The sequence below is a fragment of the Petaurus breviceps genome, unplaced genomic scaffold (genome assembly GCF_028583685.1).
Source record: "Petaurus breviceps papuanus isolate PSGF00001 unplaced genomic scaffold, PetGlider_PUasm1.0 172, whole genome shotgun sequence".
Lineage (NCBI taxonomy): Eukaryota > Metazoa > Chordata > Mammalia > Diprotodontia > Petauridae > Petaurus > Petaurus breviceps.
Window position 1 is genome coordinate 316367 of NW_027185755.1, and position 12921 is coordinate 329287.

The 12921-nt window shown below is 37.6% G+C and overlaps 1 protein-coding gene across 16 annotated transcripts in view; it reads right to left on the reverse strand.

The window, feature by feature from the left end:
- RANBP3 (RAN binding protein 3) overlaps positions 1-12921 on the reverse strand; it is a 138221-nt gene that overhangs the window by 57891 nt on the left and 67409 nt on the right. For 7 of the 16 annotated variants that reach the window (XM_069082849.1, XM_069082848.1, XM_069082854.1 and 4 more), the window contains 2 exons: positions 11666-11869; positions 7497-7664 (listed from right to left, as the gene is read on the reverse strand). The exons of 5 other annotated variants lie outside the window; for them this stretch is intronic. In XM_069082849.1, the coding sequence (XP_068938950.1) occupies positions 7497-7664; positions 11666-11869 (372 nt within the window). The remainder of the gene's footprint in view (positions 1-7496; positions 7665-11665; positions 11870-12921) is intronic. 4 more of the 16 variants (XM_069082858.1, XM_069082857.1, XM_069082855.1 and 1 more) reach the window with 2 other exon arrangements.

Sequence of the window (12921 nt, forward strand, 5' to 3'; positions counted from 1 at the left end):
AGTGATGACATTCTGTTCAAACCCACAGTTCCAGCCCCTTCCCAATGCCCACCTGGTCAAGGTATTATCTTACATTCTATTTTCCAAAGAACATTCAGGCAATCTACATAAGCTCTCCATCTTTACCCTTTTCTCTTATTCTGTGTCTCCAACAAGTATTTCCTCTTCTCTAAAGCTAGTATAGTTAAATTGAGTCCTTTATAAACATTTGTGTTATATATATAAAAAAAATTTATATGTTATATATGGCCACACACACACATACACACACACATTTGTTAAATGCCTACCAAGTGAAAGGTTAAGGGAACATAAAGATGCATTAAAAATTAGAGCACAGACTTTACCCTTTGTAGAGAAGGGTGAATGAGATGTGTTCACGATTGTAAACACAAAACAAACTTTTCTAAGTGCAAAAGAGAGATAAACAAAGTACTATAGAAATATGAAAAGGAAGAGATTATTTTTATCTAGGGACAGTTTCATGGAGGAGATAGAATCTGAGCTGAGACATAGAAGGAATCAATTTCAATATGCAGAAATAACAAAGGAGGATCAAAGTTCCAAAGAAAAGAGAAGGCAATGCATTTTGATTTGAACGTAAAATAGTAGGAATTGAAGCTATAAAGGAGGAGCAGAACGACACTGTGGACGATAATTAATGTCAAGATAACATGCTGACATTTTATTTAGTAGGTAATTGAGAACACTGCCCTAATCTTACTTTTTGTTTGAATAAAGGAATAATACAACAGGAAGATTATTAAGGTTGCAGCATAAAAATGGATAGGAAAAAGTGAACATTATAGACAAAATGATCAGTTACTATTTCAATAATTCAGGTGAGGGATAATGATCTGAAGCAAGACTAGTGAGATATTGTGTACTGTGGAACATAATTTAGCATCTGATTGAAGGTAGAGAATGAAGTTATATCTAGGAGACCTGAAGATGATTCGAGATTAAGAGTCTGGTAAAATCTTACAGGGAAGACAACTACAGCAACAAAAATGGAAGGTCAAGGGATCTTCCTAGGGGAAGGATAAGTTTAGCTGGGGAAAAGGAACTCCACTTTGGTCAAACTAAGATGACTGCAGCTGTCCAGGTTTTTTTTAAAGGTCTAAAAAAATGGGAATCAAATAATATCTAGGACCATTATGCAGAGTGGATGAAACAATGACAGCCAATGATAAGAGCTGCTCATTTCCTATTTTACTTCTGTTTTCTTTGCCATGAAAAATGATCTTCAAGTTGAGAAGGACAGAACAAAAATAGCTAACAGAATTCATGCTCAATATTAGTAGAACCTGTTAAGAGACTTCTAGCAACTCTAGAATATGTTAACACCACCTAGTATTTACACAGTGCTTTAAGAATTGCAAAGCACTTTACAATTATCATTAACTTCACAACAACCCTGGGAGGGAAACTGAGGCTGAGTAAGATTAAATAATTTGTCCATGGTCAGACAGCTAGTAAGTGCCTGTAGCAGAATTTGAACTGTCTAGAACTCTATCCACTGCAGTCATCTAGGAAGTTTTTTAAGGAATATTCTATGAATATATAGAAAAGGAAGGAATGATGAAATGACAAATATAGATTCATCAAGAAAAAGTCATGCCAGACTAAACACATTTCCTTTTTTTTTTTTCTGACAAGGCTATTAAATTTGAAGATCAGGGCAATGCTATAGACGGAACTTACCAAGATTTGGGTTAACATTTTTCAGTCTCTTATGCTGTTTTTATGGAAAAGATGAGGAGATATGGGCTATCAGGTCAGCAAACTATAAGCCCATGAACAAAGAATTTAATTTTTTTTATGTTTTTAAATACAATAAAACATTACTACCACAATTTACCCATCCCTCCCTTGATGATACTACAATTAAGATTCAGAACTGGCTGAAAGGTCAAACCCAAATTAGAGTTATTAATGGTTCAACCCAGAAGGTCTTCAGTAGAGTGGCTCAAAGATCTGTGCTTGGCCTTATGCTATTTGACATTTTTATTAATGACCTGGATAAAAGTGTAGATGGCATACTGATCAAATCTGTAGATCAACACAAAACTGGAAAGGGTAGCTACAATCAAGGACAGAGTCAGGACAGAAAAAGATCTTGATAAATTACAAGAATACACCAAATCAAATAAGACAAAATTTTTAATTCTGGTCTGGACCTGTGCTTTTATCGCTGTAGGAAATTCTTGGGAAAGAAACTTCAACTTCCCAAGAAAATCAACAGTTGTAATTGATCTGCCCATGACATTCCTAATTCCAAAGTTAGCTCTCTATCCACTATGCTAAGCTGCTGGAAATATAACAAGACAAATATAAAACAAAAAAATTAAAATGCAACTTCACAAACATAAGATGGGAGGGAAAGGCCTGTCTAAAGAGCAGTCTGAAAAAGATGTGGCGGTTTTAGTGGACTGCAAGCTTGATGAGTATACTGTGATATGGCATCAAAGAAAACTAATCAAACCTTGGGTAGCAGTGACAGAGGAACAATATCCAAAACAGGGAGGGAATAGCCCCATTTTGCCCTGGTCAGACCCCAGCTAGAGCATTCAGGTCTGGATATATTTTGGAAGGACATAGTAGCTACTCAGGAGGTCAATAAGAACTGTGAAAGGCCTTGAATTCATACCATATAAATAATAGTTAGAGGAACTGAAGCTGTTCAGCCTGGATAAGAGAAGACTTAGGGAGGAGGGAAGGATGAGAAGTAGGAAACAGAACATAATAAGTACTTAAGTATTTAAAAGTCCTTTGTGTAGAAGAGAGATTAGAGATTTGCTCTGTTTGCTTCCCCGAGTGCAAAATCAGAAGCACTAGGTAGAAGCTGAAAAGAATCAAATTTGGACTTGATACAGGGATAAACTTCCTAACAACAAACACCGTTCTAAAAGTGTTTAGGTTTTGGGGATCCCATTCACAGGAGATGCCTAAGCAAAAAGCTGGATGACCACTTGGCAGGTATGCTATAGGAGGATTCAGGTAATTGAACTGAATTGGTCTCCGAGGTCACTTCCAAGGATTAAACTGTGTGAGGTGATAACCAAAACAATGACAATGAATCTGCTGCTGTGTCGGTGTGTATATAGGCCAAGGACAGAGTCATGAGAGGCAATCACATTTAAATAGAGCAAAATGGAGAAGGTAGTGAAGCAGACTGAGAAGAATTAGTCAGAGGAATAAAAGAACTATGTAAATGTTAAATGTCACGTGGCAGAAGGTAAGGGAGGAGCGAACATCAAGGAATAAAAAGATGCTCTCCATCCCATCCCTTTGATCTTTACCACACCTAACATTGATCTCTCTCTACAGTAGATTCAGTATCTCCTTCTTCAAAGAGGTAAGCACAGATCTCTCTTCTGACTTGGAAAAGTACTCATTAAAGCCACTTTCCTATTTTTCTCCTTCCTTTCAGTCACATACCTCCAACGAGCCATTAAGATTTCCATTTCCTCACCCCTTAATCTCCTCTAATTTCACTTGTCTGACATATCTAGTAAAACTTCTCACTCAGGGCGGCTAGGTGGTGCAGTGAATAGAGCACCCCGGCCCTGGAGTCAGGAGGACCCAAATTCAAATTCAGCCTCAGACACAACACAAAAACTAGCCCTGTGACCTTGGGCAAGTCACTTAATCCCAACTGCCTCTCCAAAAAAGAAAAAACTTCTCTCTTAAAGGTAATTAGTGATCTCTTTATTGCAAAACAAAACAAAACAAAAACCAACGCCCCTTTACATTTACTTCTCTCATTCTCTAATAGAATCAAAGGTCTGTGTTTGTAGTGCTGCTTCTGTAACTCAATATGTGACCCAGACAAGTCACTTCACCTTTTGAGATTTGTTTCCTCAATTGTAAAATGAAAGGATAAAGTCCCTTTCTGAGCTTCTTCAAAATCTCTGTTCTACTAGTTTATGATGTAACATGCCAACTCTGTACTTTTTGGACTGCTCCTGCCATCCCTTAAATATAGTGATTCTCCGAGTTTCATTCTTCAGCCCTTTTGTTCTCTAAACAGAGTAATATAGTTTTATCTATTTTCATGATTCCAACTATCAGTTCTATGCTTCTAAATCTTCATCTTTATCCAGATCTTTATCTTTAGTTTTCTCAACTCAGTTCAAGTCACAGATCTAGGCCTACAGGGTTTCTTTCTGGTTATCCTGTCCATCACCTCAAAAATCGAATGTGTTCCAAACTTAAGTCATCCTATTTCCCACATGGTGGGGATCCCTCCTAAATCCCTAGTTTCTATAAATAGCACCACTATTGTCTCCAACAAATCAGGCTAGAAATCAGTTTACCACCCTTCTTCATCCCCTTTAACCAATTAAGCCCTGTTAACTAGATTCGTCCTTCAAAATATCTTTCCCCCAATTATACCTAATCCAAACACACAGTGTCTTATGCCTGGAATAAGAAGTCAACATCTTTCTAACTCAACTTCCTGATTCCAGTTTCTCACTATGTCAATCATCCTACTTAAGCATTGCTGGATTCACTTTAATTCTCAATTCAAAAACCTACAACACCTCCCTATAAATTCTACTTATCTTTTAAGGCCCAGTGAAGGTATACTCCTTGCTAATAGCTGTTGGTGATCTCTCCTTTATCTTATATTCTCACACATAATTTAAGAGTTACATACTATCTTCCTATCACTAAAGGCCTCCCTTAATGCTCTAGGATAGTGTGGAGGAAGCTAGCATTCAAGTGCTAAATTGTCAGCATGAGCTTGATGTATTATTTTGTTGATTATTTGGACTTTAAAAAGTAAAGAGAAAAATTCTAATAATTTAAGTATGTACATGGGTGAAGAGGCATCTGGCTGTTAAACATTTACCAGCACACCCCTACGTGGAGATGGTATGAGTTCTTCAGGGCATTCCATGGAAGCCCACACTTCAGCAGATCATAAAGCAAGTTGAAAAGGGTGAAATGGTGATGGTACTGTTCCAGCCTAGCCCAGATAAATCTGGGAAAGGTCATCACAGGAAGGTCTAACTCCAAGTGACTGGAGTTTTGACCATAGCAATTAACAAAACTAAGGCATGAAAAGACTGTAATATGCACCAGTGGAAGTAGTATATATATTTATATATCTAGATATAGATCAAAATACAAATCTTTTAAAATACTGAAATATACTGTCTCTAATAGTTCACTAATTACTTCTTGTGTGCCTGTGTAATGGAAATGCAAATTTAAAGATCTTCCCTGCCCCTAAGTCTTCTGATAGGCTTAAGAGACTTGGAGAACCTTCCTTGATTTGAAAATATACTCTGCCCCCTAATAGGCTGAATGTGGTCACATGGAGCCTGTGGCAGGAGGCTTGGTTTTCAGGAATGCCAACACCTTGATGCTGTGTGACTGGGCAGTTGGTCAAGAGGGTGGTTACATTCTCTGACCCAGGAGAAGGCTATAATCCCTGATGTGAGGCTTTGCTTTGGGGCTCACTTTGAGAACTGTTGTGAGATTTTACAGATGAGACTCTGGGCAGCCATTGAGAGCCCCCTGGCTTTGAAAACCCAGATGTTGATGCTTCCCTCTCTGGTAACTGTGATTTGGTATGGATGTGTTTCTCTGTCTTGTAACTTCTGTCTATATACTCTGAAGTTCGGGGTGCTGAACTTTTTCCCCTGAGCTAGGTAAACGATATATGTTTGATTGATTAAAGTAAGCTTGTTAACCCATTTTGAGTTGCTTTCCTTTAGAAAAGCAGATCTAAGAACTTATGTTGGCAGCCACCCTCAGGATGCTGGGGTGCTTGCCGAGACAGCCTGCTTAATCCTCCCAAGTAGATGAGTACTTCCCTAATACAAAGGAAAAATATCTAATACTCCTTTCATATCCTCTCCACAAGATCTCACAGGAAGTATTCAGTATAGACTGTCAAATTACTTGAACCAAAACAAATTCTGACCAATCATTTCACAAGTATGGACTAAAATGAGATAGCTCTGAAATTAAAGGCAGTTTAGGTAGTTCTTGATCTACAGCAAAAATGTTATTGGACCTCTGTGCTTATGAAAACATCTGAGCTCTTCCTTCAGCTAAGCCAGAATGAAGGTTAAAGCCAACTGAAATCTAAAAATAACTATTTCTATCACTAAAGCAGAACCATACCAATGAAATGAAGGCAGTCTATTGGTCTAGTAAAATATAGGCTCCTTAAGAGGAGAAACTTTAATTTTTGTATCCCTACTTTCTAGCACATAAATGTTTACTGAATTATTAACTGATATGCTGGTACCTGGAGATGGCTGAGTTGACAGCAAATGGGAAGAAAAATAGAGCTTCTACAATCAGTGTCAATACGGAAATTCTACAACTCTAGTGAAAACCTCCACCTTATATACAAATTGTCTAAAATGATTCCACTGAAAGCAAGAGGAAATTAAATCAATCAACTCTTCATTATGTTTACTAATGGAAAGGGGCAGTGGGGGCAGATAATATGAACAATCAAAAGAAGTCCCAATTTCTTTAACCTGTCTCTTCAGATTTCTATTGTCTTTTCCAATTCTAAATTTGAGTCTATGCTCCCATAATGTATGTTGAGGATAGATAGAATCATTTAATGCCCACTCTGTCTAAAATTACTATTTTTTTAAGCTTACTTACCCCCCCCAAAGGAAGATTGAATAATATCATACCTTATATTTACTAAGTGCATTGCTATTTTCAAAAAATGTTCATGTACACCACATCTGAATACCACAATCACTTTGAGAGGTTGGAAGCAGGACAAGTATTATTATCCCCATTTTACAAAGGAGAAAACTAAGGCTCAAAAGGGAAGTAACTTGCCTAAGGTCATACATCTTGAAAGTGACAGAGCCAGAATTTAATCCCAGGTCTTCAGACTCAAAGGACAATGCTTGGAAGGGAAACAAGGTCTTTCCCCATTTCATGTTTCCTCTGGGCACAAATAAAAAGTGTAAGTACTGTAGGTAATTATGTATGCTCTTGAAAGCAAAATTTTAGGATGGGGGGGAGAAGAGGGGCCATGTAATTTTGATGTATGGGTGTGAATATACCCCCACAAAAATAACTTGAAGTATACTCTATCTATTAATTTCTTTTTATCTCCCTTAAACTATAATCTACCAATGCCATCATTAAAGTTTTCTTTCCCTCCAGAATCAGCCTAAAATCCCAAAGGAATTTGTTCTGCCCCACCCTACTCTGAACAAAGAAACTAAAAAGTAGTTAACAATCACCCTCATAACACTGTCCTGGAAGATGAAACAGAATGAAATTCCTAATTAGTTCAAAGTTGTGAAGTGCCATTTCTCTGGCAAATCACTAAAACATAATATTCAGGAAATATAGTGGTTACAATACAAAATCACTGTATGAGGAGAAAAAGTCTGAGAAATAATAATTTGCTTTAAGATAGCACTATGGAATGTCCTTTCACTACTGCTAAAAGTTTTATCAGTCCTATAAACTTAGGGAAAATATGCAGAGGTAGCCACCTTACAAGTTTCTTCTGTTGGAGTCAGAGCTTTCTCTGCCCAGGAACCAGTAGCAGCCCTGGTTGAATGAGGCCAGATTCTCTGAGGTAGATTAGTCCCTGTAGCCGAATATGACTCAGATGTAACCTCTAATCCAGCACGAGACTGTAGACTTGGAAGGCTTCTGTCCTTTGTATAAAGGATGAAATGGCATAAATAATAGTAGTTTTATTTAAAAAACAAAAACATCCTCCCCCCCACCCCTCAGTTTATGATGCCTTCTATTTGGCTTAGGTGTAGAATAGAAAGGCACTGGCCAATGGAAAGTCAAATTATCAAATCAAAATGTTACTCCTCAGCCTTGGTTGACTCATAATATGCAGGGCTGCAGAAGGACTAGAAGTAGAACTGCGCCAGCCCTCTATTCCTCAATCTCTCTCTAGGTTTCAAGTGAAATAGAAGTAGAGTACCCAGTAGTTAAATGCTATGGAAATAAAGATGGAGTATAATCAAGAAAAATAAAACTTTCTACCCAATTGCCCAAGGGAAGAAAGAAAAGGGCAACTATTTCAAATCGAACCCTTAACAGAAGATCCTGGGAAAAGAAGTAGATAGCTTGTTTATAACTATATCATCACTGCCACCACACCTCCTAATGTTCAAAAAAATTCTTGGTTTGGGCTCAAAAGACCTTGGTTCACATTCTGGTTCTGCCACTTACTAGCTGTATGACCCTGAACAAGTCACCTGTCCTTTCTGGGCCTCAGTTTCCTCCTTTGTAAAATGAAGGGATTAGTTAGGATCAGGTGTTCTTAACATGGGATGGATTTCAGCAGATCCATGAATTTAGGAAAAGAAGTTACATCCTTATTTTCACTAACCTATAACTGAAATTGAACATTTCCTTCAATTACTTAAAAACAGTATTCTATGAAAGGGTTCACTAGTCTCACTGGATTGCTGTAAGGGTCCAGGGTGCACAAACACACACACACACACACACACATACACACACACACACACACACACACTCTCTCTCTCTCAAAACTCCCTGGTATGGGCAATTTCTAAAGTCTCTTTTAGATTTAACATTTGGTGACTTTGTGACCACAGTTTGAAGATCTGATCTGTTATCTAAAATGAGTTACACATATTTTGTGTTTTTATTCTGACAATCATTTTCTATTGATTGACTAGCCAGTCCTTTTATTAAAAAAAAAAAAGAGGAACAGACATTTCTGTTTATTGGAATGAGCGATCTGGTTCAGAAATTCTTATCAAGACAAAAGCATATAATCGATAAGCTAAAAGGTAAAGGTTTGAATTAGGATCGTTTAGTAAGGTAAAATCTCATAAAAGCCATTGTTTGAGAGTGAAGGAAGTACTTGCTTTTCAGCGTCTGTTACAGGAATCAGAAAGTAAAAGGTGATCCATCTACAAGACTGCCAATCTAAAATGTTTCAAGAAGGTTTATACAGTTCCCTAGACTTAGTTCTGGTAGACTGCCTCAATCCAGTAATATGATGAATTTTAGAAATGCCTTGTTTTAGAAAATCTCTTAAAAAACAAAACAACTTTCTCCCTTGAATCATAGGAACTATAATATGAAAGTATAGTTTTTTCTGTAGAAATTTGTTCTTTGCTAATGAAACAATTTGCTTTTCCCCATGTAGAACTGTACCCACCAAACTTTCAAAACTTAAATGTTTTGGTTTTTTAATTGGCTCTCTTAAGCCTAAAAACTCTTAATACAAATGATAAATTCATCTATATTCAGAGGACTCTTTTCCTCTTCCTGATCTGACTGAAAGACAACAAGTCTACCTAAATTCTATTCTGAAAACAATCCATATTGTAATCAATCTTGCACAAACTGAGTTAGAAAATTCCCCTTCTATCTCAAAGGAACACCTGCTTTTTGGATGTATGAAGCATTCAATGACTAATACTTCTTACGATTCTTATGACCAACTTCAGTTTTTCCTTTCATGTTCAGTGAAGGGAGTTAGCTAGTCTAAACTGGTGACATAAGTTAACTGCTGACTTTGTGCAGTTCCATTACAGGAAAAAAAGGACTTTTTTTCTTTTTGCCTGACTAGGAGAGCAACTCAGAAATGACCCTCAATAAACAGCTTCCCTTAAAATGGTTTCTTCACATGTTAACACATCTTAGGATTCTGTCTCAGAATGCCTTGAAATGAAGTCTGATCCTTTGCTTGTAAATATAATAGCTGACTGAATTTCTAAGAACTAATCACAGGTTCATGAGCTTCAGGTTTAATCTGTATTCTCACATATGAAATATAAAAACTGTACAAAACATCTTGAAGATTAGCTGAAGTAGCAAAATTTCCAAAACTTAAAATTTTTTTACTGTAATTTAAAAATTCCGTTTAAATTATTTACACCTTGAATCTTACCTATCCTATTCCTTCTTGAGAACTAGCATGCTAGTGAAGTGTATCAAGATCCTGCTGGATGGATGCATCTGTTAGACAAGTATTATCTTTTCTTGGGAGAACAAGAAGATGCTAGAAAACTTAATGAATACTATGAAACCTAGGTTAACTGTTTGGGAGTTCCCTGGCAAGAAACTATCTTCTGATGCTCATTCCCTTCTATACATGCTGGTTTTCATATATACCACTAGTCCTGCGAGAAGGCCTGCTGTCCAATGATACTTGCATGAAGCTAGCTGTTTAGGTTAGCACAAATTCACTTCACTGACCAAAAAACTCATATACCTAAAAAATTTTTGTTTTTATAACTTTTGTTATAGGCCTTGGCATATGATGATGATGATGATGAATTTCTTCAGCATTTTACTTCTTTCAAAATGCTACCCTTATGTAAACATGACCCTCTCCTCTGTCTGAAAGTCCAAGTATTTGACAATTATAGCTGATTTAACAATCTTCTTAGAAAAAGTCTTTTGCATTGAATACAATATATAAGAAATAGCTTAATGCAATAAAGATATGGAGTAAGAATTCATATTTTGTACTTCTGAGATTGCTTTCACTTCCAAATCTATGATCCTTTCAGGAATGCTGGTTTTTGAGTTCAGTCCTTCACCAATATTTGAGGTCCTTTAAATCTCTTAAAAACAAAACAAACAAAACAACTTTCTCCCTTGAATCATAGGAACTAGAAGACGAAAGTATAGTTTTTTCTGTAGAAACTTGTTCTTTGATAATGAAACAATTTGTATGGGAGGCTAGGTGGCGCAGTGAAGAGAGCACCAGCCCTGGAGTCAGGAAGACCGGAGTTCAAATTCGACCTCAGACACAACACAAAAACTAGATGTGTGACTTCGGGCAAGTCACTTAACTCCAATTGCCCCTCCAAAAAAAGGCGTAAAAAAAATGAAAATTTGCTTTTCCCCATGTAGAACTATGCCCACCAAACTTTCAAAACTTATAATGTTTTAGTTTTTTTTTTTTTAAGCAATTAGGGTTAAGTAATTGGCTCAAGGTTACATGGCCAGTAATTTCTGGGTGTGATGCTAAGTATCTGAGCCCGGATTCGATCCCAGGTCATCCTGACTCTAGGGCCTGTGCTCTTACTCACTGCACCACCTGGCCACCCCTAATGTTTTAGTTTTTTAATTGGCTTTCTTAAGCCTAAAAAGTCTTAATACAAATGATAAATTCATCTATTTTCGGAGGACTCTTTTCCTCTTCCTAATCTGACTGAAAGACAACACTCTATCTATAAAGTTCTATTCTGAAAACAATCCATATTGTAATCAATCTTGCTCTAACTGAGTTAGAAAATTCCCCTTCTATCTCAAAGGAACACCTGCTTTTTGGACGTATCAAGCATTCAAGAATAATGCCCAACTTCAGGAACAAAAGAAAAAATGGTAAAGAAAAGTGTCTTGGTTTGAGAAGATCTGATTTTTGCTACCTACTTCTTTCACCATTCCTTTGGGGGTGGGGGGGATAAGTTTCTATGGGCATACTCCATTAGAAAAGTCTGAATTTAGAGGAAAATTCATCTCTGCTGACTTTTTATTTAAACAAATTAAACTAAAAGGAGCTGAATAATCTTCTGTTACTTTCCTCTAAGTTAGCATCAACTGTTAGTTTTTCTAGGGCTTGGATCCAGGAGAACAAAGGAAAAGGGGCAGGGATACTCTTGTTTTGGATACCCTGCGTAGCAGTAGTACTGGGTAGATAGGAACTTACCCCTGTCAGTTCTTGCTGAATAGAAGTAGGCTGGGCTTCAGAAGTGGGAGGTAGAGAAGCGCTGGCTGAGGCACTAGCGGGAATGGGAAGTTCTAAGGCATGCTCACCAGCTGACTCTGTGTGACCCATACCATGGTGGGGGAACTCAGCCTTCCCCTGAGGCTCCTCTCCCGAATCCGACAAGCCTTTTTGCTCTGCAGAGGACTGGGAGCAAAAAAGACAATTTTGCTTCAATGCAAAAGCTGCAATATGGGGAGCAGTTGTCACAGGGCCAGGATATCTAAATCTTTGATAACTTTTGCAAATTACTGGGAGGAGCTGCTCTAGGCAGAAGTGCCAACAAGCAAGCACAGAACAGGTCTGAGAGCCTGTTTAACAAATAAGGCCTTCCAAATCAATAGCAGAAAAAATAAACCAACTTGGATCTGCTGTCAATTTGACTTTGCTAGAGGCTCTTAGGAAGGATCCAGGGAATTTGGGGGTTGGTTTTCAAAATTTCCAATGAAGGGGCAGCCAGGTGGCTCAGCGAGTAAGAGCACCGGCTCCAGCGTTGGGACGACCTGGAGATCGAATCCCGGGCTCAGACACTCAGCACCACACCCAGAAATAATAACTGGCCGTGTAACCTTGAGCAAGTTACTTAACCCCGATTGCTTAAAAAAAAAAAAATTTCCAATGAAACCCCCATACCTGACAGATATTTGACAGCTTCGTATAACTAAGGTAGCTGTGGCATGGTGGATCAAGCAATGGATTTGGCATCAGATAACCTGGTTTCAATTCTCAACTCTGCTACTACCTATATGGATCCTTGAACAAGGTACTTCCCCTTTCTAGGACTCAGGTGGAAGAAATGAAAATTATATCTAAAGTCTTTTCCAGCTCTAAATACCATGATCCTATTTTTTCAGTCTGTGGTACTTGAAAACAAAAATACAAATGTTCCCTTCCCTCATTTCTGGTTTATGGTGACTGTTGATAGAGTCTAACTGAAAGGAAAATGCATATGTATTAAGGATATGGAAAGGATTTTTGAGTTTAGGAAAATGGACTAAGCTCAGCAAACCAATACAGCTAAAGAATCCTGGGGAAAAGGTATAGCATGAGAACCTAAAAGCCCTCTTCCTATCCCTTTATCAATCTTTGAACTGGGGCATCTGGATTCCAAAGGAATAGCTTTACACTGACACCACCAGTAGGGGATAACAATTCCATGGAACGTCTCCCCAGACTCATTTTGCAGAGATTTAGGCATA